The 27,737-nt window shown below is 52.4% G+C and overlaps 1 protein-coding gene across 4 annotated transcripts in view; it reads right to left on the reverse strand.

Annotated features, from left to right (window-relative positions):
- The window catches only part of Septin9 (septin 9), a 163,213-nt gene that overhangs the window by 83,756 nt on the left and 51,720 nt on the right, over nucleotides 1–27,737 (reverse strand). The window contains exon 1 of one of the 4 annotated variants that reach the window (XM_028752751.1): nucleotides 11,604–11,715. The exons of 2 other annotated variants lie outside the window; for them this stretch is intronic. In XM_028752751.1, the coding sequence (XP_028608584.1) occupies nucleotides 11,604–11,658 (55 nt within the window). In that variant the 5' untranslated portion in view covers nucleotides 11,659–11,715. Of the gene's footprint in view, nucleotides 1–207; nucleotides 297–11,603; nucleotides 11,716–27,737 lie in introns of those variants that run through there. One more of the 4 variants, XM_028752752.1, reaches the window with a different exon arrangement.

Genomic DNA, 27,737 nt, shown 5'->3' on the forward strand with positions numbered 1-27,737 from the left:
AGAGAGAGAGAGAGAGAGAGAGAGAGAGAGAGAGAGAGAGAGAGAGAGAGAGGATAAAGAAATGACCAAACCATCTACATCCCAGCCCGGCCCAGGCACGTGGCCCCTCTGGCCTAGTTCCTGGAAAGGAAGGGCTCCTTCCATTTCCTTCCAGCAGAACACAAAGATCTACAACCAGCTCAGGCAACTTTTTGCTCCTGAACTAACCTGGTCCAGCAACTCCAGAGTCCACCACGGGCTTGGCAGGGACAGACATGGAGAGCCAGCCCCGCACACCCTCCCAGCTCAAAATGGAAGATTTCAACTCTGACCACATTCCCTGTGGTACAAACAACACCTGCAGAGGTGGCTCCCAGCAGCCCTTGCTGCTGGACAAAGGTGAAACACTCCAGGATGCACTTATCCTGACCTGGCAGGATCAGGCCTGGCAGGATCAGGTCTGGCTCCGGCACTCTGTGTCGGACTGTGTTGGACTCTACTCCCTTCCCAGACCTCTGCGCCCTCGACCTCCAAATGGAAAGAGAACTTTGAATTCTTTTTTTTTTTTAGTTTTTCGAGACAGGGTTTCTCTGCATAGTCCTGGCTGTCCTGGAACTCACTCTGTAGACCAGGCTGGCCTCGAACTAAGAAATCCGCCTGTCTCTGCCTCCCAAGTGCTGGGATTAAAGGCGTGTGCCACCACCGCCCGGCTAGAAAGAGAACTTTGAGTAAAGCTATTTTTCTTTTTGAAAATTAACTTTAAAAATAATAGTTATGGCCTTTTTCCTGACTATAAACACCATCTAAGCACGAGGCAGAAAATGTGCAAAAAAAAAGAAAGAAAGAAAGAAAGAAAGAAAGAAAGAGAGAGAGAGAGAGAAAAAGAAAAAAGGAAGGAAGAAATAAAAAAGGAGAGAAATAGAATCCTACAAGACAGATAACCTCTGTCAGAATCTTGACAACACCCTCTCATCCTGCTGTGACGGCTTGCATATCCAAATCTCACTGAACGCTGACACTTCTGCTTCTCCAGGTAGCAGGGTAGCCAAGGCTGCCCACGGTCCTGAGTCCTGCTTCTTGAATTTTCTAAGTTCTGATCTTCTGATTCTAGATGGGTCATTTAAAAGGCAGCACCAACTGTTCATCAGAACAGCCTCCGGAACATAAAACAGACCATCATCCCCAGTCAGAGAAGGGAGGACTCCAGCGGCTTTCTGTGGGGCAGCACTTGGGGGACCCCACCTTCTGTAAGTTCAAGCCTCAGCTTCCTCACCTACTTTCTGTAATCCTATAAGATGCAAACCTGGTGGGCCACACTATTCTGGAAATAGCCCTCCCTGAAAGTCCCCAGAGCTGCCAGCTCAGCAGCCAGCCCTATCCCCTGCTTTCCAACAGTCACCCAAGGACAGCAGCCAGCTTCAGCCGCCACCGTTCCCAACAACTCCCCAGGCAATCACAAACTGAAGGACACCCAGGACTAAGCTACCTACGGGGCACTGCCAGGGACAAAAGGAGCACGTGAGACACACGGTTTCCAAAACTGCCCAAGGCCCACAGCCAGAGCCCAAATGGGGAGAAAGAAGTTGGCTTCGTGTCCCTACTGCAGGAAACTCCTCACAGTGCAGCATACACCCATCCTCCAAGCCAGTGCCAGCTTCCTCCAGCTGACAGTCACTGTCCAGAGAGCGAGAGCCTGGCGAACCTATTGTCCTCTCTGAGAGCGAGAGCCTGTATGGAGAAGCCCAGTGTCTCAGAATCTTTCAAGTCAGCCTTGACTGTGTACTTCCCACATTCCCTCAATCCTCAGACTCCTCTGTGTGTGCGTGTGTGTGTGTGTGTGTGTGTCCCACACAAGTGATAAGTTCATAGAAACAAGAAGAGAAGCTCAAAATACTTTTTGAACTAAAGGAAGAGAAAAAAAACCCACACAGCCCCCTTTTTGTTTCCAGATCTTTATTTTTCTGTCTTGTAATAAGGAACACCAGACAGAAGACAGTGTAGCCCCTCTAGGCCTAATGTAGAGCCAGGAAAATATGTCCACTTTCACGGCAGATGGGAAACTGAGGCACAGAGAGGAAGATGACTTGTCCAGCACTGTGGAGTGGGCTCTGTCCTCATGTCCAACTGAGGCTTCCATAAAAAGGCTCCAAACACCCCTGTCACACAACATGACAGGAGACCAGAGACCCTATTTCACAGATGCAAGACTGGATTGAAGCTGAGGCTGCCACATGAGACCCTAGGCTCGGGACCCAGGCTACTCACTACTGCCAAACAGACTGAGATTACCATCATACCCAAGAACCAGGCAGATGAGAAAGGCAAACCAGACACCATGACAGTGGTGCCTGGCAGGGACTAAGCAGCAGGTCTCAGCAACACAGGGTGACAGCCAGTCACCTGGTTGGGACAACCTGGGTCTGCCAGGCAGCACCTACCTCTGCCTGTCGCTCAGCAGCGGGGTTTACCCTGCTACCCCAGACAGAAAGCTAAGCTGGATGGGAAGCCGGGCCTGTGAGCCACAGGGAAACAGCTGGCAGGGCCGGGATGTGGGTCGGAGACAAAGGACGCACAAGTGGGGAAGACAGACAGACAGACAGACAGACCGTCAGACACACCCACATGCAAGCGTGCGTGCCCCCACCCAACCAGCCCCACTTCTGACAGCTGACTCCAGCACAGCTGTTTGCAGGAGCTTGGCTTCCTCATTTAAATACCAGTGGAGAGGTAAGTGAGAGAGATGCATGCCCCAGCCTGACCTGATGTCCACAACATGTTCCTCAAGTTAGAGAAGTGTTTATCCTGTCCCTCAAACTCAGCTGTCCCAAAGCCCAATTTCTCTGACCAGGAGAACCTGGCCTTTGACTTCCACCCTCTGCTGTACCAGGCCTAAAGTTTGGGAATGAAAAAGCCAGTCAGTCGGCATTCACCTGGTGGCCAGGGATTTCTTTTGTAGCTAAGAATGAATGGAAGAAAGAAAGAAAGGAAGGGAGAGAGGGAGGGAGGGGAGGAGGGAGGGAGGGAGGGAGGGAGGGAGGGAGGGAGGAAGGAAGGAAGGAAGGAAGGAAGGAAGGAAGGAAGGAAGGAAGGAAGCTAGCTGGTGGCCTTTCCTGGGGTTTCAGAGGGAGGGCAGGACTTGACACTCACCACTGCCCACATTCAGCTGCTGGCACTGTGGCTGGGACGCTACACCTGAGGCCCCTCCCCCACACAAGCTCCCCTTCAGCTCTGCGAGCCTTCTAGTTGGGAGGAAGGACACCGCACTGAGCCTGGATCTCACAAGTGAGCAAAGCAGCTGCAGGAGCCCCTGATGTTGGTGGAGGTCCCGGACACCTCTGCATACTCAAGTCTGCAGAAGCAGCAGAGAACTTGGGAGTTTCATTTTGCAATAAAGGAAAAACCCCATAATCCAGTTAATTTTCAGAGCCATCCAGCCCCTGACTCAAGACAGGGGACAGGGGACAGGGGACAATGGAGCCAGGAAAACTTGTACGTTTGTACTGCTGATAGTATCTGTCTCTAGGGGACAGAGGGCAGGGGCCTGGCCTTCCCTTCTCAGAGAAGCTCTCCACCCACATGGAAAACGGGGGAGCGTCCTCCATCAGAGCCTGCTTCCTGAACCCAGGGAGGGAAAGACCCTGCCCTGAGTGCGGAATCCACCAGAATGCTGGCTCCTATAGTCTGGGGCCCTATAATGTGGGGCATTGCTCCACATTTGCTCCTGATTGAAGGTCTCTGGGGCTCAGGCTGAACTCACATAAGGGTAGGCTTGACAACTGTTCACTTGCCACCAAAACAAGATGAGACAGGAACGGCCAATGACTACTGTCTACTTCCTAGAAATACGGAGGGGATCCACCTGGGACCCAGAATGGCTACTTCCCTCATTCTCAGGGGCTCCCCCAGCTTCAGTCTCCCATAACGAGGTGTCCAGACCTTGTCCTGGCCTGTCTGCAAACACCTGTGAGTTCTTCCTCTCACACACCGAACTCAGGAACTCATTTAAAAGTCTGATGTTGGTTGTATAGGGTGCTGGAGTCCCAACTTCCCAGAGGTAAGAGATTTGTGAAAAGGAACAGGAAAGAAAGCCAGGACCCACCCAGGCTGCAAAGGACAGCCATTCCCAATTCTCCCCTTATCCGAGTTCAGCCTGAGCCTTCAGAGACATGTGGGGCAGTGACACCCTCCCCCCTTTTTCAGTCAAAAGAGCAATGGTCAATGTTCAAGGTCTCACTGAAACCTCAAGACTTAGGAGAGGCTGTAGCCCATATGCACACGGGGATAAGGCTGTGCGCTTAGGACCACAGCCCTTTAGTTCCTGGATTGTAGGCCAAAGAAGCCAGGGAAAACTGGGGAGGGAGACTGAGTTCTTTTCAGGACCAGCGACAGAGGAAAGAGCAAGTGGTGCTGGAGAGATGGCTCAGTGGTTACAGCACTGACTGCTCTTGCAGGGGGCCCAGGTTCGGTTCTCAACACACACACACGGCAGCTCACAACTGTCTGTAACTCCAGTTCCAGGAGATTTGATGCCCGCTTCTGAACTCCTTGAGCATCAGGCATCCACACGGTGTACATAGGTATACATACAAACATGCAGGCAGACACCCGTCCACATAAAATAAAAACAAGTCTTTAACAAAGTTTTCCCTTCCCGCCTCTCTCCCTCTTATGAAAAGAAGAGGAGGAGAGGCAGGAAGAAAGAGACTAGAACCCCTTACCTACTTTCGTGCCCCCCTCAAGATGTTCCCCAGGGAGCCAAGGCACAGGCTAAATGTTTATGTTTCCTAGAGAAAGCAAGGTCGTTCTGTCTCCTTCTGAAATTCTTGGGATTTAGTGGCACTTTTAAAACAGGACAACAAACTCGAAGCTTCTAGAACATCTGCTGGTTCCCGACTGAACGGAGCCTCCGGGTTCTGTCCAGACCAAATTAAACAGCCAGATCCCAGAAATGCCCTCTGGGCGTCTGGGGGTGTCCAGAGCCAACTGGTGGGGCTATGTAGCCAACAAGATGACAAATCCTTGAACATCTGAGACTGTGTTTGCAGAGAATTCTGTGAGTCTCCAAATTTGGGAAAAAAAACAAGAGGGTTTTGGAAAGAGAGCCACTGCTCAGCCAACCTTCCCCAGTGGCTTGGTGAAGAGAAACTACATGGATTCTTTTCCCAATTCATTTTAGGGAATAAATTTTCTGTCAGTGACCCCAGCACTCAAGAGGCTGAAGCAGGAAGACTGCTGTGAGTTTGAAGCCAGGCTGAGCCATGCAGGGAGAGAACTCACCTCAACTATTCTATACACCCTTTAAAAAGATGAAATTGCCTGAAACGTCTAGTTATAGATCAGCACCCACCAAGTCCAGGCTGCCCAGTGTCCTTCCTCTGGCCATTGCTCACAGCACAAGGAGCCAACCACAAGCTACACTGTATAGGGGGCCTGAGCCCAGAAGAGAGTGCCTAGGCCAGTCTGGCAGGGAGGTACAACTCTGTCCTGGGTTTAGGGGTCAACGCGGACCCTCTAAGCGGCAGGCTAGCCTCCCTGACAAGACAAAAGAGGGTGGTCGCAGGAGCTACAGTCAGGGCCCTAGCATGACCACTTCTGAAATGGGAGGTGGAGAAAGGAAAGAAGATCCCAGCTCTGTCCTCTTGGTGGCAGGAGCCAAACCCAGGAAATTACCTGCTGTTCTGGGAAACCTGGTCTCAGGTCCCAGGAACTTAAAGAACATCTGGCATTCCCTGGGAGCCGGTTATGACAATGAGATGGCCTAGGGCAATAAGCATATGACGGTGGTATGATCTGGGGCAATAAGGATTCAATAGTGGGATAGCCCTAAGCAATGACCCTCGCCCAAACTTCCCGTTTTGCTGTGTCTTTATAACCTGAACCCGAAATTAAAGTTTCAGAGCTTGATCAGACTTGCTCTCCGTTCTTGTGTCTCGTCCCTCCATTCTTTCACCCCTTTCCCTAGGGTTTTGTCGAATCCCCACAGTCCAGGGAAGTTGGTGCTCAATGTGAGGCTCGAACCCATGACCTAGAGATTAAGAGTCTCTCTGGAGGGGCAAGCATAGGGCACAAGTCACTAGATGGGAAACTCCTTGGCTTCTACACCAAGAACAGAATGCACGTGTTTGTGTTCCCCCTTGGGAATGCCAGTCCTGGGTGGTGGGAGGTGCTTTAGGTTCAGAAGCAGGTCAGTGTGACTCTAAGCATAGCCAGAGCAAGACAAGGTTCAAACCTGGGCAATCCCTTTTCCAGGTACCAAGTCCCCCATAATCCTCGCTCCAGGCTCAGAGTCCCCCAGACCTTATGGATGTGGGTGAGGGTGCATAGCTGAGAGGTATCCAGGCCTAGCAAGCTGATAACATGGGACTGGATCTTCTCAGCCCTTCTGGGTCCTACTGGATGGGACAGTCACAGCTCGGAGCTGAGTCTGCACAAAGCCAACTGAACAAGAAGGCTGGAGGCCACTACGCACTCTAATAACGTGGTCTCTGCTTTTCAGGTCTTCAGGCCTGGTTCACAGTCCAGTCACCAGATGCGTGCCCTGTAGCTGCCAGCACTTAGCCCTGTAGACAGACATGCCACTTCCTTCACCTGTGACACTCTGGTGTGAGATACTGGGACAACCTCACAGTTAGAGGGACCCTGAACCCCATGCAACCCAACCTCCGTGGGGAATATCAGCCAGAGAGGAGGAGGGGCCTCCTGACACTGCTTCATCTGAGTATCTGTTAAGGTCTGAGAGATTCCCAGGAGGGTTCTTTCGGTACCAAGTCCCTAAGACTTGCCATTATCAGTGGCAACCCTGTTAACCAATCTTGTCCCCACAGTGGGATCAGACGGGTCTTGCCTGTGTGACCTTCTCAGTCAGCACTGAGGATGTGCCTGTCTTGTGCAAATGTTGCTCAGTTCCAACAGCAGCCTCCAAACCCCAAGAAGCCAGTTCTATGCCTGGTGCTTGCTATGATCTGTATCTCATAGAATGGCTCCCAAAACCTGGCACGGTGTCTGTCATTCACAACCCCACTGAACTCTGAGGGCTCAGGGTGAGATTCTCAGCTCACTCTGAGCCACACAGACAATAGAGTGAGGTCAGCCAGCCGCCAGGTGCCCAGGCTGCCACCCATCATTGCCTGTAAGAGCTCTCTCAATACAAACCCTGCCCCCTGCCAGCTCCTACCCCACTCTCCTACTGCCCTCTCCACAACAGTGCTTCCTTCAAAGCCTTCCTGAAATGTCACATGCCCCAGGAAGGATTCCAGACTGATCCCCCACCCTGCGAAGGGGGTGTGCCCCACCTTTTGCTAGATATGTGGTCCAGGTAGTCCTCAGTAGGGTGCTTACACACCTACCATTCCTATTTAATGTCTAGTGAACTTGCTCATATGGGAACAACTGATGGCCACACCTAGTATACCAAGCTGAGGGTGTCAAAAGTTATGGGATCTATAAAAAGGCCAGACCCTCTTCATTGCATGAAGCCCTAGAGCCCTGGAATCCCTCTCAACAGCAAGGCAGCGATTCCCAAGTGCCTGAAGTGTCTGCTTGAAATCTCGGGACTCAGCACACAGAAGGCCCACAGGCGTTAATTAAGAGGTCAGGTTTACAGCTACCTGTAAGCAACAGGCCTTTCCTCTAGGGAACAAAATGGCACCTGGGTCCAGCCATCACCTCCACCTTGTCCCAGAGGTGTCTACATGGGCCCTGATTTCTTGGCCACCTCTCTATTGAGGAGGAGAATGACCACAGGATGTTCAGGGCCCAGTGCAGAAGAGCCTCCTTGGGGACGACAGAGAAAAAAAAGTCTTGCCACTCGGATTGGAGAATCTGGGCTTCTGGGCCAGATCTGTTTCAACAAACATCAAGGACTCTCAGGATCATTCTGGGCGTGCAGAACTGATTACAGCAAACGCCGGTGAGAAGAACAGGCCAGCGGCTGGCACTCGAAGCGGCTTTTGTTACACAAGGACACAGCTTGTAACTGTGTTTTTGATAACAGGTCTGGCCTCCACTCAGGAAGAACATACCATCCAGCTGTCCCACGCTTCTGCTGACCGGAAAAGGAGAGAGAAGAAAGGGGTGACTCCTCCAGACACCTAGTCACAGATAGTGGAGGGTCTCAGAATCGCCTCGTGGGGGAGGAGTGGGTGTTACTGTCCACTCGAAACCCTTGATGTTGGGAAGTGAGAAAGTAGGAAATCACAGGAAGGTGAGAGATTATCAAGATTAAAATCTGAATCAGCACAATAAGAGACCTTTTTCATCCCTAGGGAATGGGAATGGGGGTGGGGAGCTTCCTTGAAAGGAAACTAAGGGCAGATACTGGGACACAAGAAGTCCTGCCCCCACCCAGTCCCCAGGGATGGAAATCCAAGTCTGAATCCAGTCAAGATCTCCACTTATGATCACAAGTGTGCCCCCAGTTCACAGGAGTTGATGTGGGGACAGGGTGGGGATATGTAGGGACAGCTGGACAGAAAAATGAGAGGAGAAATGAGTGTCCAAGACAGATCAAGACTGGGACCCGAGCCCAGTTGACACACCTACTCCAGTGCACACAACTGCAGGCCGGATCCACCAGCCCCAGAGGCACACTGCTCTGACCTGGGATCCCTAACCCATCATGAATCACTTCCCTCTGCCCTGTAGGGCAGGCTGTTCCTGCCTGGTACAGCTGCTAACTCCAAACCTCCTTGGGGGCAGGCAAGCAGTCTCTCTGTTATATTAAAAAACAAACAAACAAAACAAAAAACACCCCCAGAAATACACATGGCTCAGAGCTAGCCAGCACGTGCAAGCCGGAGCTCCCTGGAGGAGCGCATAGGTCCCTCTCAGCAGAGCATGTGTCTTCCATGTCAGGAGCCTGTCTGTCCACCCTCACGAAAGGGCTGTGGGCTCCAGTGGCTGTAGCCAACCTGGCTCTTTTCTCCCTCCCCCAACTGCCTGGCAGAGCCCCACACACCCTGAAGGAAGCCTAAGCAAAGACTGGCTGCTTCTCCAGCTGAGCCTGGCCACAGCTAGCATCAGGGGACACCTGACCTTCTGTGGCTGGACCCCTTTGAGCACTCACTGTAAACTGGCCCCTTCATGGCCCAACTTCCTAGCAGTCTCACCCTGAGATTTCCCGCTGCCTGCAGTTGCAGCCTGGTCAGAAGACTCTCTTCTCTCTCTGTCACAGTCAGATTTCTGTTTTCTCTCAAGGTCTTGTCTCCCCATTCCCAATGTCTCCCTGCTAAGTCTCTTGCGACATTTCCTGCCTGGATTCCGACCACCAGCTTCTCTCACCATGCTGGGCTGGATCATATTCTCTCCACATCTCTCTATCCGGCCAGCCTTCCAACCGTCCAACCCCCCCCCACACACACACACACCCTCTCCGCACAGCAACTCAACTCTGTATTCCTAGGATGCTTAGGACGTCACTTTTTGGGTCATTCATCCAATGCACAAAGCTCCTCTTGCATAAGTGTGTGTGTGTGTGTGTGTGTGTGTGTGTGAACACACACGCACTTTCACTAGTGATAGCCCTGGCTAGTAATTGCTGGGGACTCAAAGCCCTGACTCCATTCCCCAGCTGAACTTTTCAGAGTTCGCAGTAGGAAGATTGGCACGAAGGAGGGCCGCACGCTCAGGAGACCCGGCTTCCTTAAGACTGCCAACCTCTGTACCAAGACGATCTCAGTGAGGCCATTGTTCTGGATTAAATTTGAGGGTCAAGAAGCTGGCTTGGGAGGCAGCCCAGCGAGGACATGACACAGTGAGTAAGGAATTACACAGAGAAACCAAAGAGACAGGGGCAACTGGCCTTCACAGTGCAAAGGGGACCAGCTGCTGAGACCCTTACAACCCCCAAACATCTCCTTCCCCAACAAGACCTCTGCAGCATTCTGTAGAAACCCCATCCCTAACTCCTCAGGGGATGAAAGCAGATACCTGAATACCCCTTAGGTCTGGTGCAGAGAGCAAACATAAAGATCAGGATCCGGAAAAGGTAGTGCCCCCCTCCCCCAGGCCCTCCACCCTCATCCTGCTCAAACCTTGCAGAGAAGGGAACAGATTCCCTAACTTTCAGATTATACTTCCAGGAGAATTAAAGACCCCAGGGCAAAGGAGAGGTGCACAGAGGGGCAACCCAAGGAGCTGGGACAGTCATTAGGACATGCAGAAGGCACAACAACACAAAACAGGTCTAGGGGACCCCAGAATAGACATGGACTCCAAGAGGTCCAGGTGGTTGGGGGCACAAGCTCTCCCAAGCTGCAGCTCTCTGGCTTATATCAACACAGATGGAAAGTGCTAGAATCTAAAAGTTGTTCCCACCACTGAGGTGACCAAGTTGGTATGATACTCCAGGTTCCTCACAGCCCGTACCTGCCAACACACAACGCATCAGCAGCCGCCTGCCCGCCCCCCACCCCGCCAATCGCTTCACACACACATTGCCTCACAGCTAGTCACCTAATTCAGAGATAAGGCTGACCTCAGGTGGGCTCAGGACAAACCCCCTGATTCCAGTCATGAGGCCTGGAGCACCCCCAAATGGTCACTTGTAGGGCTAGGGCTGGCCTGAAACCTGGCCGACTTTAACTCTGTGGGGCCCTTCCTCCCTCGCTCACAGCCCACCAGAGGGCTCTGCCTAAGGCTGCCTGAGAGCCCCTCAGAGGGGCGGGGGCTCCGGGCCCGGCAGAGTCAGGCCCGCCCCTCGGAAACCCAGCCCCAGACGCGCGCGGGACACCATTGTGTAAGCCTCCCTTTCCACTGGCTTTATTTACTCCGGAGGAGGACGCAGGACTAGGGGCCACGGCACCGGCAGCGGCAGTCACGAGGCCTCTGGAAAGCCCGCGCATGCAAGCCCAGGGCGGAGATGGCAGGCCCACCCTTGGAGGAAACGGCCCCCAAGTATCTCTGCACTTTGTAAACTCAGGACAAGAGGCAAAAGTGCTGTCCTTGCGTGAGCGCACAGGCCCCCCTCTCTCCCAAAAGGCTCTTCTCTCTCTGATGGATAAAGATGTCCCAGGCCTGGATGGGGGTATTGGACATCCCACCCTGGACCCTGAGACTCGCCGGGCTGGGATCCCCTCGGATGCATGGGGCCTGCTGGCCGATCAACTTGGCAGCCCTTGCCAGCCCCGGGACTGGGCTCAGCCCCAACCCCGGAGCTGGCGTGGGGGAGGGGAGGAGGTCCACCCTGAGGATTCGGCCTCCCACTGGATCCGATGAGGGGGAACTAACTTCCACGCTGGTGAGAGCTGAGGGCGAGCACCAAAAGAAGAAAACCCACTGGTTTCCAGGGTGGAACTGCGCTCCCCGAGGTTGTTCCCAAGAAGTCAAGCTCGCCCTCGAGGAGACGACAGTCGCAGGGCAAACACAAACAACAATAAAAAGACGAACACCCCAGAGGCGGCGTGAACCTGGGATCCCCAGGGGGCTCGTGGTCCCCAACTATAGGGTCTATCATCTACAGGACCCCTTAATGGGGCTCCCCAAGTAGGCAACGCGGGGTCTGGGGCGCAGAGCCCCAGGGTAAGAAATCCGGGATCTTGCCTCTCCTGTGCTCAACCCGTCCCGTTTCAGGCCCGCCTGGAGGCTCCTGCCCAGCTCGCCAAGCAACCGCTGGGTCGGGCACCCACCTTCAAAGTCTGAAATGATCCCGTCCAGCTGTGCGTTGACCGCCGGGTCGGACATGGTGGCTGGTGCGCAGGGAGTCCCGCGGAGACCGGGCCCTGCGCGCTCCCGCTCCCGGTGCCGAGCTGGCCGCCCGAGCCCCTCGGCCCCCACGGTCGGCTGAATGAATGGGGGAGGAAGGCGGGCGCCGGCCCCTCCCCAAGCACCCGGGCCCCCGCCCCGCCCCCGCCTCCCGGCTGGATCAGGTTCCCGCACCCCAGCCGGCCTCCGCGACTCGGCACTGGCTGTTGCGCCCGCCTGTCAAAACTGGGCCTGGAGGGGTTGGAACCAGAGCTGTTTCTTCTACAGGGACTGCAGAGTCCCAGGCACACGACCTGGGCTGGCCCCCCTTCTCCCTTCCTGGCGGGTGCCCAGGGGACCGCGACAGACACGGCCTCGGCCCCTCCCCCTCACGCCCCTCCGCGGCCAGATGTGGGCGGATGTAGAGGATGTGGAGGCCGGGCCACAGCAGCGGGCGGGCGCCGAGGGGGACAAGATTCCTCCCCTTCCCTGGGCGCAGTGCTCTTGCTGCCGGAGGTTTTATTTACGCAGCCAAAGTTCGTGAGCGCCTCCTTCGCGTATGAGCTCGGGGCCTGCAAGGGTTAAACTGCAGCGCTAGGCTAGTGTGGGACCGCAGGACATTAGACGGTTAACTACAGAGATGAGGGTCCCGGGAGTTCCCTGCACCCACACGTCGAGGTCTGCTACCCCCTTGCACCCCCGGGGGTCGCTGCTGCACCCTTTGAGTAAGTGCTACGGAAGGGATAGGGCAGGGAGAGGCGGCTCTTCAGAAGAATCGTTCCAGCGCCCCTCCCCCTTCCACTGTATGGGCTTCCTGCGTATAGAGAGTGGACCACGACCTTCCCTCCAGAAGAGAGAAACCACAGTTCCTAACATCAGAAGGAAGGAAGAAGGCTGCTCCTGGGCCCCTTCCACATCAGTGGGTACCCACAGCCTGGCCTTTCTCTGTTCACGTAGCTTCACACTTCAGACATCCCCTGGGCAAGCAGATAAAATCACTGGCTATACAGAAACAACAACAAACGCTAGTTACCAGGAAGGGTCCCCAGGGATGGGGGGGGCGCGGTTCACCACTTCCTGGATGAGCCAAGAAGTCTTCTGCCCGCTGGGTACTACCTTAGACCCAGAACCTCTGTTCAATGAGGGCTACATGGATTTATAGCTGGGGACAGGTCCCTGCAGAGTGGGTGAGTAACTCATCCCCTGGTCCTCAGTGGTGAGTCCCTGAGCTGTCCTGGGTCTGGGTCTGCTCTCCCTACTCCACCATTCTCAGTGTGGTGATTGAGGGAGGAACCCGTGCAGAGACCTGCAGAGGCCGGTGAGGCTGCAGAGAAAGAGGAGAAGCCTAGGCTAGGATTGGTGAGATTTTTTTTTTTAAGCTGCTGGAATAGAGTCCTTCCTATTTCAGAAAATGTGCCCCTCCCTCCCTCCCTCCCTTCCTCATGCCTCAGATGGTTTAAAAACTATTTTCAACCAAGTGAGCTTTTGGGCATGAGAACTGCAAAACCATGGCCATTTCAGATGCACCCACACCCCCATCCTTCTGGAAGCCATACTTCCAGGAGCAGTGGGCACCCTGGATGGCTTCTGTCTGGGTTTCAGCCTGCCTGGCAGTCTGACCATCACCAGGTCACCTGCCTGTCCCACATTTAGTGGATTTCAGGATCCAATCTAAGAAGCTGAGGCTCTTACCACAAAGCCCTGGGAAGATGCCGGGTCCCTGGGACAGCATCCAACCTGAGTGGGTGTTGTTCACTGGTGTTTTTTATAAAAAGCACCTGGTACACAGAGACACACCCGAGCGATTGTTCTCCCCAGGGCAAGTGCAGATTAGCGGAGACACAGCTCATTGTTACTCCGCCTGTATCCAGGCAGAAGAGCCAAGCACACCACGGTGTTCCAATGGGGAGCCCAGCCAGGGTGCAGGCTTCAAGGAGTGCTCCCCCACCCCCCGGGGACTCCATGGGACAATAGAAGTGGGTGCTGACTTCCACAGGCCAGAACACCCCTGTCCAGAGTGACTGGCTCTGGAACTCAAGTTACCAACTCAGCCCTCTGGTCCCCTTCCACACTGTAACCACTCTGCCCGAGCTACCAGCCTGGGAACCTGCTAAATGCCTGGGCTCCTCCATCAGGAAAGCCAAGGTTTGGCTATCCTCCCAATAGGAAGTTCACCCTTGTGTCTCTTTTCTTTCTGTCCCATGAGGACAATGGGAAACAGCAGGGCACCTCCCTGCTCGCCATAATTACCTTCTGCAAACTCCAGGATAACCCAACTGCCACTTGGCTTTGAACCAGTTCCACCCACCCCCAGACCCTCAGTCTTCTCATCATCCCAGCTGTCCCAGATCACATGCTTGACTGTGGCATTCTGGGACTGTCATAAGGTTGGGTGGCTACCCAATTCCCTCTCTATAGTCTTGGGCTATGGCCTTGAACTTAGCTGAAGAAAGAACTGTAGGGCTCAGAGATCTGTAATCAGGCTCAAAGTGAAACTCACCAACAGGCCTGCCTGCTTGTGGGTGTGCTACAGCTCCCGTCTACCCTAAAGAGATAACATGATTACTGGATGCTGACAAGGGGACCAGACCTAGCCTAAGGGTCTGTGCTACAGGTGGGCAGATGAGGTTAACCTGGAATCAGCATGTGTCCTGGACTCAAAGACCAGATAAAAGATAGAGAAGAAGTCAAAGACAGAAGCCCTCTGAAGTCAGAAGCAGCCACTGAAGAGTGGCAGCCGGAGGCCAAAATTGAACCTAGAGCCTCCAGGGGCAGGGTCTCTTCTCTGGAACCATATGGCACACAACCCAGCAGACACCGTAACATGTGTGGCATAGAACAGTTTTAACATGGTGTGAAGCCAGCCAGCGTATGGCAGTTAGTATAGCCAGACCTAAGCTCACACCTGATCCATCAAGTCAGAGTCCTTAGACAAAGTCCTTAGACAAAGCTGTCTAAGAAGCCACCTGGTGACCTGGTGACCCTGGTGAACCGGACTGGTCGGGCAGCTCACTGTCTTGGGGGAGGGGCTAAGGACTTGAGTCTAGTCAACTTGCAGAGCCAGAAATACCGTCAGACTTTTCTTCCTTTTTTGTTTTGTTTTTTTTTTTTTCGTTTTTCCTTTTTTTTCCCTTTTGAACATGGGAAGAAACAGGCTAGAAGAGGAAGCCCGTAGGTTCAGCCCTGGGGAATGGGGCATAAAAAGCCTGGGAAAGAGGGTGCAGGAAGGACTTGAGGAAACAGCCGCTTGGCTTGCACATCAGGATCCCTGACCCCTGAGTCCAGGTACAGCCTCAGCAGGAAGCGACTCAGCAGTGGGAGTGGCCTCCTCAGGGAGGTTGTGGCTCCCTGCCCAGCACTACTGCCCAGCAACGTTGGACAGGATGCTTCAGTCAGTGAGTGACAGGACTGGCCTCCCCATAATCTGGTCAAGGATAGAAACCAATTGGCTCAACTCTGTGTGGGCCTGTATACACTATATATATATTGTATACACCATATATACTACATGTATGCCATATATACTATATATATGCCTCTATAATATATAGTGTATACATCACACACAAATATACTATAGGTATACTACATTCATACTGTATACATTATATATGCACCGTATACATATATATACTATAGGTATACTACATATATACTGTATACATTGTAAATACATTCCATATATATTAAATATACTGTACACACTGCATATACATTGTATACACCATGTATACTATATATGCCATATATACTATATATACACCTATATATTGTATATAGTGCATATCCCATATATACACATATATACTATATGTATACTGTATATATACTGTATACATTGTATATACATTCCACACACTGCATATACACTCTATATACTATATAGACACTGTATATACTACATATTATACACTGTATACAAGGTATAGTGCAAGTAGCCTGTAGAATCCTCCCCAGTCCCTAAGCTGTAGTCACCATCTTGGCAAAATGGAGCCACTGTGGTCCTAAGCACCCTTCTCTAGTATCTAGCTGATGCTATTTAACAACAACAATCTAAGGGTTAAAAATTAGCATTTGTAGGAACTGACCTGTTTGCCTATAAGACAAGAACTCTTGTCTTGGCCAGTTCCAAGCTCTCCGTGTGACATCATCCAGTCAAGCTGCTTCTCCCACACAGGTGCAAACAATAGACTGGGACTCAGTTCAGGGATAGAGCAGGGGTTAAAAGGACTCGTTCTTGGGGCTGGAGAGATGGCTCAGGGGTTAAGTGTACTGGCTGCTTTCCAGAGGACCTGGGTCCAATCCCCAGCACCTACGTGGTAGCTCATAACTCCAGCTCTCCCACACCAATGCACATGAAACTAAATGAGCTGATTTTTTAAAGGAGTCTTGCTTACGTTACTTTAAGTAACTCATTTATTTTAAATTATTCTTATCAATTTTGTGTGTATGCGCATGCACACGTGCACAGCATACATATGGAGGTCAGAGGACAGAGGTGGGAGTCAGCTCTCTCCTGCTACCCATGTAGATGCGGGGATCGAACCCAGGCTGTCAGGCGTGGCAGCAAGTCTCCTTACTAGCTGGTTGAACCACATGGCTGTACATCATCTGGTTTTTAGACAGGGTCTCATTGTGCAGCACAGGTTGGCCTGGAACTCACTCTGTACCCTACCCTGTCCTCAGGCTGTAACAGCCCACCCTGTCCTCAGGCTGTGACAATCATCCCAGTGTATGGACACAGCAAACCTTACTCAGCACTCAGAAGCCACAGTGGCATGGCTTCTGCGCTGCTGTGATCATATCCAGTCTCCAGTGAACATGGAGACGTGTGCGTGTTTGCGCTCCTGCCCTTGGGTCTTCCAGGGCTAGACTCTGAAGTATAACGGTAATATCACGTGATAAGTATACATTGTGTAGTTTTAAATCATAACTCATATACTTCGTTCTTTTTAAACTTGTTTTCTGTATCAGAGTGTTTGTCTGCATGCACATCTGTGAACTGTGAGCATGCAGGAGCCCACGGAGGTCAGAAGAAGGCATTAGATCCCCTGGAACTGGAGTCGCGGATGTTCGTGAGAAGCTGTGTGGGGCCTGGAAACTGGACCCAGGTCCTCTGCAAGAGCAGTGATCATTCTTAACCACTGAGTCACTCCCCAGCTCCTGTAACTTATTCCTAATTTAACGAGTTCCTCTAGTTCGTATATAAGTATCTAATTCTACATTATGTCATATAGAACCAAATAGTGGCTTCTCCAAATTCCTCACAAACACCCATCCTCTTACTCTGTTGCCTCCTCCCTCTCCAAATGCTCTCCCACCTCCACCCCCACCCCGGGCTCCTGACCATCCACTTTCCTCTTCCACACATCTCAGGTTTCCAGGTTCAGGTCAGATGCCCCCTAGGCCTCATTCACACTAAACAAACCCCTCACTGCCTCTCCCAGCTGCTCAGGCCTCATCCACCCACTAAGTTCACTGGCCTCTTCTCTGTTCCTCACGATGCTTCCTGCCCCAAGACGTTTGTACCAGCTATCTCCTCCACCCAGACATCCCCGAATCTCTTCCCTGTGGTGTTTGTAATTTCAGTCTCTGACAACAGAATGGCCATCCACAGTCCCCCCTGAAACCTCAGACATATACAGGGGCTATCCAGCCCGAGTTCAGCCCACCGAATGACGGGGCACAATTTCCTTTACTGGATGGCAGTGTCGTGTGGACTCCTGATGGAGGAACTGATCCAAACAGATGCGAAGGGCGGGAAGCTCTCCCACCACACTGAGCCACCCCAGTTTAAAACAATGCAGAAGCACAGGCAGAGCCATGTTCCCACCTGAGCCACTCCAGGGTCTTTATGTCATGGCCGTCCCCAAGCTTGGACTACCAAGTCTCCTGCAGGCCAGCCACTCTGAAACTTCCCCCGGGGGCAGCCTCCTGATGGGCACAGCTGACAAATGTGAACAGGCCACAAAGCCCATCCCACCATCTGCCCAAGACATAAGGCTTCCCTTCACAGATTCACATGACTAATCTTCCTTAATTTCCCAGTCCCCAGCTGGGCCTGCTTCATGCTAAACGTTTACAGCAGGGCCTGACCACAGCACCAGGGCATGTATCTCCCAGGCAGGGCTTCTTAAGCAAACTCCTCATTCCTCTTGTAAGTCTAAATGTGGGCTCCTGAGTCATCACAGAGGCTCCCGGCCTCAGAGCCCAGCAAATGCTCTGCTCTGGGCTCCAGAGGCACCCACACCTCTTGTGCCCGAAGGCAGGCCCACCCTCAGCCCTACGGTACACAGCTTACAGAACCCCACATCCCCGTCTCTAGGACCAAACGCTTCAACACTGCCTGGCCTAAGTTATTTCCAGTTTCCCTTGCAAATCTGAGAGAGTTTTGTTTCTGAGACAGAGTAGCCCAAGCTAGCCTTGAAATCTTGACCTTCTTGCTAACCCTTCCTTGTCCTGGGATTACAAACCTGTGCTACTATGCCTATCTCAGCTGGAAAAGTTTCAAGTAAAAAAGTCATGAAACCTATAGAACCCTGGAAGCAAGAGTAGAAGGGCCTTTCAAGTGGCCCCCCTCACCGGCTGACCCTGGCACCTGGGCTCTGAGCATGAGCTTGTCTGGTACCTTGCCCAGGGAGTATCGATGGTGAATTCAGCTGTTGGGGATACCAGAGCTAGCCTAGTGAGTTATAACCCACATGGCAGAGAGACACAATGCCCTTCTTTCCATGGCTCATGCATCTTCATGGTCACCTCCTCTCTTCAGCCCAACAACCACACATTCCTGCGTCAGCTTTGGAATGGAGCATAACCCCAGCATCCTAGCTCCCCACCTGAAGTTGAAGATGCAGAGATAGGGGAGGAGGACCAAGGAATGGGATCCACGAAGGTATATAAGTGACCTAGCAAGCGTGTCTAGACTGGCCCTTAAGTGTGTCTAGACTGGCCCTTAGTCTCAGGACAATAAGCAATTAAGCTCGCCCCTCAGGCTGTGCCAGCCAAAGGCGTCTCACCCTGCACTGCCAGGACTCTTGGCTGGGCCCCATCTCCATCAGAGAAGGACAGGCTGTTCCCAGGGGCCTGCAGTCTCCCCATCATCCTCTCTAAAGCAAGCATCCTTGCTCTATGGGGTCTGAGGCTGGAGGCAGCTTGCCACGGCTGCAGTGTAGGGACCAGGGCTGAGTCACCAGCATGCCCTACTTCCACGTCAGCGTGGTTCAGGGTAAGAAGAAAGCATTTATTTTTAAAGTCACCACAGTTATCCCAGTGATAAATCCCCAGAAAATACCTCCCATCCCCACCTATGACCATGGTGGGACCCTAACAATGCCACCGCCAGCCCCAAGGTGGGACCCCCACGGGCAGACAGAGAAATGACTCAACTTGGAACAGGTACCAGCCTGGGAAGGGCAGAGAACAGACATTCTTCTGTACCCCAGAGGGTCTGCAAGGTTTACCTGCTTTCCACAGGTCTGCTGCAACCCACCTCCCCACCTGTCCCGGAATAGCCATTTTGGTGGTCTGAATATGGGTGGCCCACAGGGAGTGGTACTGTTAGGAGGCGTGGCTTTGTTGGAGGAAGTTGCTTGGAAGCTCCGCCCAGTGTGGTAGAGTCTGTCTTCTCCTAGCTGCCTTCTGAACAAGAGGTAGAAGTCTCAGCTCCTCCTGCGCTATGCTTTCCTGGACGCCGTCATGCTTCCCACCATAATGACAATGGACTGAACCTCTGGACCTGTAAGCCAGCCTCATCTCTATGGGACTTGTCCTTTATAAATGTTGTTAGTTTAAATGCTAAGTGTTGTCCTTTATAAGAGTTGCCATGGTCGTGCTATCTCTTCACAGCAAGGAAACCGTAACTAAGATAGATACCCATCCACACCACTCTAGAACATTCCCAGAGATGGGGTCTTAGTACCTACCAATGCAGCTCAATCTGCCTTTGGCCATTTTTGGCCTTTTAAAAGAGACAAAAACGAGACACTCTAGCACAGGCCTACAATTCTAGCACTCAGGAATCAAGAGGCAGGAGGATAAAATCTCAAGGCCAGCTTCAGCTATATAGAGTGAGTTTAAGGCTAGCCTGGGCTATGAGACTCTAAAGACAGAGGGGGGTAGAGGTACTGTGGCATTTGTTGAGTGGGTTTGAGACTCTAGGCTCCATCCCCAGCACAGCAAATGAATAAATCAGGCTGGGCATGGAGCTCACCTGGTACAGTGCTAGCCTAGCATACATGCCTCCCTGGGTTCAAACGCCAGCATTCCATAAACCAAATGGTAGACCCGTATAATCCCAGCACTTGGGTAGTAGAGGCAGGACAGCTGAGAGTTCGAGGTCATCCTCAGCTAGTGGTTTGGGCTATATGAGACCATGCTGAAAGAAAGGGAAGGAGGGAGAGAGGAAGGGAGGAGGGAGAAGAAGGGAGAGAAGAAAGAAAGGGAAGGGAAAAGAAAAGAGAAAGAAGAGAAGAGAGGAGCAGGAAGGCTGGGAGCACTGTCTGAGCTTCATCTCACCTCTGAGGTTTGCCCTCCTGCCTTCTGTGACCACCTGCAGGGCTCCCCTCAGGGAGAATGGAGATGAGAGAGATAAGCAGGAGGCAGAGGAAGTGAGACAGGAGGCAGAGAGGGAGCTGTCAGGCTGACTCATGCTGTCAGTCAAGGAACTGGACATCAGCTTTGCAGAAGAGCAAGTAGGGAGGACCTAGGACTAGCAGCATTACTGGAAGCTCATCTTGGGCTCCTGAGTTTGGAAGCATCAGCCCCCCCAATCAGGAGTAGATAAGCCATCGGTGTCTACAGTGGTGACTGGCCTATAGGAACTTAGACATCTTCCCCTCCACATCCCCTGCCTGACAACAGGTGCCGTGTCAACCTCAAAAGCCAAAAGGAAAAGGTCTTAACTGCCAAGGGACTGGAATCCCATCCACTCACAGGTAGCCATGAGGCCTGGCCATGGAGTCTGTACACACAGCCTCGAAAGTCTCCTAAGACCAGGGGGTGGAGATGGCGACTCTCTTAGAAACATCTGGACTCTATTTCTACCTTGGCCAGTGTGATGGTTAATCTCAACTTGATGGGTCGAGAATAATCTAGGAGAAGAGTCTTCAGGAATGCCTCTCAGATTGTCTTCATTTAACGTGGTGGTTGAATAGGTACGGCCCCCATAGACTCATGTGTTTGAATGGTGTGGCCTTGTTGGAGTAGGTGTGGTCTTGTTGCAGGAAGTACGTCACTGTGTGGGAGGGCTTTGAGGTCTTCTATGCTCAAGCTCCTCCCAGTATAAAGTCCCCTCCTGGCTGACTTCAGATCAAGATGTAGAACTCTCAGCTCTTCTAGTAACATGTCTGTCTGCACACTGCCATGCCTCCCACCATGAGGATAATGGATTGAACCTCTGAAACTCCTCGACTGAACATTTGCTTTTTTTTTTTTTACAGGGTTTCTCTGTGTAGTCCTGGCTGTCCTGGAACTCACTCTGTAGACCAGGCTGGACTTGAACTCAGAAATCCGCCTGCCTCTGCCTCCCAAGTGCTGGGATTAAAGGTGTGCAGCACCACTGCCTGGTGAAGGTTTGCTTTGATCAAGGTGATGGTGTCTCTTCACAGCAATGGAAACCCTAACTAAGACAGTTGAGTTGGGAAGACTTGCCCACTGTGGGCAGCACCATTCCCTAGGATAGGGTCCCAAACTGTATGAGAAGGAGGAAGTAGGCTGCTGATGTAGCTTGGTGGGTAAAGATGCTTGCCTCCAACAACCTGAGTGCAATCCCTGGGACCAAAACGATGGAGGGAGAGAAGCGATTCCACAAATTGTCTCTGACCTCCATGTATGCGAAATGGCACGGGCACGCCCTCCACACACTAAATCAATTAGTTAATTGTTTTTAAAAGACAAAGGAAAGGAGAAGAGTGAGCTGAGTATCCAATGTTCTCTGCTTGACTTTGGTGCCCTGTGACCAGATGCCTCAAAACTTCCCCACCATGATAGACTGTCCCCTTCCACTGCGACTCAAAGCAAACACTTTCTCCCTTGAATGGTGTTTGCTATCTATTTCATCACTGCTACAGGCAAGTAACTCTGTGGCCAGTGAGTCCAGGAACCTGGATATTCCAGGGCTTTCCCCAGAGTGTGGAGCCAGGCCCAAGGGCACAGGGGCTGCTTAGTGCTGGCTCTTCACTCAGCAAACATTGAATGCTGTTGGAGGCGATGCATCAACAGTCAAAGGGGGATCCAATTGACTGGAATCTTCCATGTTCCCTGTCCCCCCAAATCTGGTAGTTTCCTGCTATGAATCACACCCCAGACTCACAGTGATTCTGTGGGAGACAGTGGCAGCCAGTCTAGGCCAGCCTCCCTCTGACAGGTGGCCTCAGTCCAGGCTCAGGACCTGCCTGAGAAACAGGATGGTAGGAAAGGGGAACAGGCTGGCGGACGGAGCCCTGAGGATAATCTGGGCCTTCGTTCTCTGGTTGGCTGTGCCTTCCTTGCCCTGAGTATGGCTGGAAGCCCCAGGCAGCCTAAATGAGCTATTTGTCCCTGATGGGAAGCGACCTCCGGGGACTAATGAGTTCACTGTTAACACACCCAGCTCCCGCTCTGTCCCTGTTCCCCAGCGTGAGTCACAGTCGGATGACTGCAGACCGAGGGCCCTTGCCAGGGACTTGCCAGCTCTGCCAAGCGGTCTGAGTAGAGAGAAGTCAGCACAGCTGACAAATAACCAGGACCCATGGCCTGGGACCCACGACACTGCTGCCTACACCTGGAGTTCCTCCATATTTGGTGGATGTTCCTCCAGGCAACCTCTGGCTCCTGAGAACTAAGCAGGGGACAGACTGGGGATACAATGTTTCAGTTTGTACAATGGCAAACTGAAAGAGTGACCTCACATGGCAATAGACCAGGAGCGAACAAGCCAGCCATGGCCTCTGGGAGTCAATTAGCACTGTCCTATCCTGAGATGAAACCAAGTCAGCCAGGCTTTGAGGTTTTGATAATTAATACTAAGTACTGTCAGGCATTGAGTGAGTCACAATGCACTGTGACCCCAGCTCCGGGGGACAGACACCTTCTTCTGTCTTCTGTGGCCACCCATACATACATGACACACATACACACAGACAAACATGAATAAATCTTTTTTAAAAAGTAAAATAAAATAAGCCAGGTGGCGGTAGCCCACGCTTTTAATCCCAGAACTTAGAAAGCTGAGGCAGGGGATCTCTGTGAGTTTGAGGCTAGAATGGTCTGCAAGGTGAGTTCCAGGACAGCCAGGGCTGTTCCCCAGAGAAACCCTGTCTCAAAGCAAACAAACAGCTCTATCACTGTCTCTGTCTGTTCCCCCAAACCCCTCACCCCCAGGTTTTCTCTCTTTCCTACCAATGCTCCAGGCTTCCACGCCGATGGCGGGAGGGCCTTCCTAAAACTCAGGCATGCCCGGCTCTCTGAAGGCCTCAAGGTTGGGAACTCAGGGATGCACACAGACCTAAGTGGAACCTTTGGAACTTGAGACACCGTTTCCTAGGAGGTGGAAAAACAGGTGCTTCAGCTGGGAAGCCACCATGTGAGCACCTGCCACCACAGACACACTCAGGCTGGCCTGATCTAGACAGTCCCTCACTGAAGCTGTCCAGATGATTCTAGATCACATCAAGAAAACAGTTAAAACTTCCCGTCACACTAGTGTCTCCTACTGCAGAGGACTCCTGGGGGGAGGGTCTGACCAGGGGAGGTGAGAAGCCAGGAATGAAATTAACCTTGACTTTGGAAGGTCCTGTCAGCCAGAGGGGCCACCTCTGTGCACAGCTGCTTGCACCAGGCAGACATTCCTGACCTTCAGGAGCAGGGCGGGGACATTCCCAGACAGGGCCATGTCTACCTTGGGTCTATCTATGCTGGTTGTAGGGACCAGAGAGCCTGAGTCCTGGTGGCTTGGCCTGGCCCCAGGCTGCTGTCTCAGCCCTGTGAGTGCACAGCTAGGCAGGGTGGCATAGCTCAAGAACAGGAAGTCAACAAGGTTCGACAAAGGCCCCTCGAGGTCTGGAACTCAGGGCTGCACACAGACCCAAGTGGAACCTTGGGCACGTGAGGTATCATTTCTCAAGAGATCAAAAACGGATGCTCCAGCCCAGGGAGCCACCAGGTGAGCATCCCCCTGATACAGGAAGAAAGAAGCACTGAAACCCATGAGGGACAGAGGGGTTTTCCTCATCCTTGGGTTGTGCAGGGCCCATAGAAGCAGAGGCTCAACCGCTCTCTTGTGAATAATCTAGAATATTCATCTAGGAAAAACCCAACGCTGTCATACTGAAACCTAACATTTCAGAGCCTGTTGTCACCATTCTGCAGAACCACGTCACTTCTATGACACCCCCTCCTCACCCCACCCACCAGTTGAGCTACAGCCACTGGACGGCACAGACAGCTGCCACAGCCCTTCCACAGGTGGCCTGGCTCCCTGCCCACCGAAAGTCCCTGCTTCAGAGTAAGAGGGACCCCTGCCACGTGACTGCCGCCACTCTGCACCTATGAAAGGAGCCTCCGTGCATACATCAGGCTCCAGTTCACCCTTGTTTGATCTCCTTTTTCTATAGCTACAGAAGAAGCGTTCACTGTGCATATGGCTGGCCAGCTAAAGGAGACATTTCTCAGCTGCCCTGACTGCATGGAATGGCCGGGCAGCTAGGTCACGGCTGGTGGAGGGGGTCAAGAAAAATTAAAGCACTGAATTTTTCAAACCACTCTCTTAAAATGAAAATCACCATCCAGTCCCATCCCCTGCCCTGTCTTTCTTTCTCCCTGGCAGGATGTAGTCATGATGGCAGGAGCTGAAGCAGCCATTTTCTCACAAGGGAGAAGCTGCATGCTGAAGATACAGCAAACAAACAAACAAACAAAAACAAACAAACAAAAACAAACAAACAAAAACAAACTGGGTTTGTTCTGGGCCACCAGAGGCTTCGACCTGGACTAGGACACAAGGGGAGAAGCAACTTGTCTGGCTCAAGTCTTTTTGCTTATTATTAAGATCATCATTATTATTATGGACGGTCAGAGAATCCCCCAATGGACATGGTATGGGGCCACCACCCAACCAGGCGGGGAGCTCCTCAAGGACAAGGTGGGGTGGGGGTCCTGAGCAGATAGCAGGGTTGGCATGGGAAACATAGAAAAGAATAGCTAGCTGTGTGTATGTCCAAGGCATAATTTGAGGTCTTAGCCTGGCCGAAAAACAACTAACCTGAAAGGGAGGATGGAAAACAAACACAGGTGAGCCCAGAAGCAGCAGGGGATGTGTGGATCATGAGAGACAGGTAAGGTGGATGGGAGCTTGGCAGGAGGGAGCCAGGCGCTTCAGGGAGGATGTGTGTCCCAGCAAGAGGTGGACACTAAGGCCTGAGCTTGACCTCAGACTCCATCCACCAGGGCACTGGGTCCTTCCTCACTGCCTCCTGACAACCCAGCACTGAGGCAAACACCCCCAGCTTGGATGGCTCCAAAGAGAAGCTCAGTAAGTGGTCGGCTGTGGATCTGAAGCAGATAGTTGATCCCTCGTTTAACATGTGCAAGACCCATCCTGAGCTAGGTAAGGAGCTCTGGTGAGGACGGCAGGGGGTGGGGTGGGGTGGGGGGATGGCTAAATGACAGAGCCAGGATTGGAATCGGGTCCTAACACCTCCTGCACTCTGGCTGTGTGGGCGTTACCCTGGACGGGCATAGGGAGTGGGCAGCTTGAAAATGAGATTCGAGAATTTGGCAGGGACTCGAGAAGCGATCAAGAATGACTCCAAGTTAGTTCCGGATGTAGGACAGTGTGCGTCTGTCGTGACAGCCCTCAGGAGGCTGAGGCTGGAAGAGTGGTGCCAGCCTGAGGCTTCTTAGTAAGTTCCAGGGCAGCCTGGGCTGCACAGTGAGACTCTGTGATGAGGCCCCAATGTGAAATGTCCTTCACAAGATCATACGTTCAGTTGGTCCTAGACGGTGGCATTGTTTGGGAAGGCTGCGAAGCCTCTGGGGGTGGAGCCTTGCTAGAGGAAGGATATCACTGGGGGCGGGCCTTGAAGTTGGTAGCCTGGGTTGGTATGATGTGACTTATGCTCGGTCACCAATATCATCCCAGCAAGGATGAACTGTGTCCATCCAGACCATAGACTAAAAGAAATCCTTTCTCCCTTAAGTTGCTTTTTCCAGGATATTTTATCCTGGAAAAAGAAACTAATACACTCTGACTTTCAAAAGAGCAGATTCACGGTGAAGAAGGATGGAGAGTTTCGAGGAGCAGATGGAGGCAGTCTGGGGTTAACGGTAAGTGATGGGGTCGCGGCGATTTCAGCTTGACCATGTGTTTAGTCACAGGGCAGGGAAGGGAAAGTTAACAGGGGGCCGCTGCAGTTGTGGTGCAAGCCTAGACACAAAGATCGAGCACACACGTGTCAGAACAGCCACAGGAGTGACTCTTCTTTCTTCCCAGGATTCCAAAGACACCTACTGTGAGAGACCTGGCTTCCTCACCCTGAGATCATCTCCTACTGCCTGAGACAGATGACTCTCCAGGAAGTGTGGGCCAGCTCACTGTCCTGACTCGTGCTCAGGGCCTGGCATGCAAATGTGTCAGAGAACATTAACTCCTTCCTTGACATACAGAGAAGGACCCCAGCCCACCAGAGCATACAGCTGACTTCCTGGATACCTGACCAGCCTGACTGGAGGCCACCTCCCAGAACATACAAAGCAGGGAGCCATCCTGGCCAGAGCCTCTTCTTAGAGAGCCAGCAGGGGGCCAGGATGATAGGCCGGGTATCTAGAGGACAAGAGGGAAGAAGGAATGTCAGAAAGAGGAAGGGGTATAAGGAGTCGGGGTGGGGTGAAACATCAACAAGAGAGAGGGCAAGACAGCCCCTTCTGAGGGCCTACTGTGCCTCGCATGGGCTTGCTGGCCCTCCAGGGACTCTACCTGTCACCTCATTCTAGGGACGCTCTGTAACATGCTTTAAGGCAGCTGCCCCATGGTCTCTCTTCCTCAGGGTGGAGTACGGACAGTGGGTACCCAAGCTTCCCGACACTAAGTGTCAATGCTGGGTCGTGAACTGCATGCCCCACTCCCGTCCACCCCTGCTGGGCCTCTAGAGGAGGCAGTGGAACAAGACCCATAGTGAGGTGCCCTTTAGGGAGGCACATCCGGGTCCCGAGCTACACCGGGATGTCTTGTTTTAGGGAAATTGGTGAGGTCAAGGCAGAACTCTACCAATGGTGGCCACATCCTCAGCCCTACAGAGTTTGGGTGTCTTCTTTGTTTGCTTGCTTTGTATACTAGATATTTCATGTGTTGGTTTTCCTCAGGGCTGGGCCACAGGAACAGAGGAAAGGATACTTCTCAGCTCTCCTAGCACTGCTTAGCCTGACCCCAATATCTTACACAGAAGTCCTTTCTGTATGGTGTAGGGACAAGGGTCTCCCCTATAGGTAAGAGGCCCACACAGATTCGGACCCCTTCTTGAGGTCTTTATATGCAGCTGTAGCACAGATGAACAATGCAGCAATCAGGCACCAGCAAGTGTTGGTCAATGTGCTGAAGGAAGAATCCAGGACTGCCCACGGGGGAGGGATAAGTGCCCGGATCCTCTGCACAGGGCACCCCACACATGTGGCTGACAATCACTGACACAGCATGCCAGGGAATCTGGCACACAGCCCAATGGCAGCAGGCTACTGGTCATCTCCAGCTGTCCCCCTGATGCCACATGGAGTCAGTATCCAGGGAGGGACAGAGAACCCTGTCTTCATGGTCAGACACCCAAAGGGGGACACTGGACCATAGGATATAGTCAGGTAGATTGGCTAAGGCCTGCAGCTCTTTGAATGCTTGGGAAGCCCAGACTCAGTCACTCAGTGTTTTATTGAGCAACTACAATGAGCAAAGCATGACCAATGATGCACATTACTAACTCATAAACCATCTGGAGGTCCAGGGATGCAACTCAGTTGGTAGAGGGCTTGCCTAGCACACATGGAACCCTGGGTTCAATCCCCACCACTGCATAAACTGGATATGATGGTGAATACCTCTAGTCCCACCACCCGGG

The sequence above is a fragment of the Grammomys surdaster genome, unplaced genomic scaffold (genome assembly GCF_004785775.1).
Source record: "Grammomys surdaster isolate TR1022 unplaced genomic scaffold, NIH_TR_1.0 125940, whole genome shotgun sequence".
NCBI classification, from domain to species: domain Eukaryota; kingdom Metazoa; phylum Chordata; class Mammalia; order Rodentia; family Muridae; genus Grammomys; species Grammomys surdaster.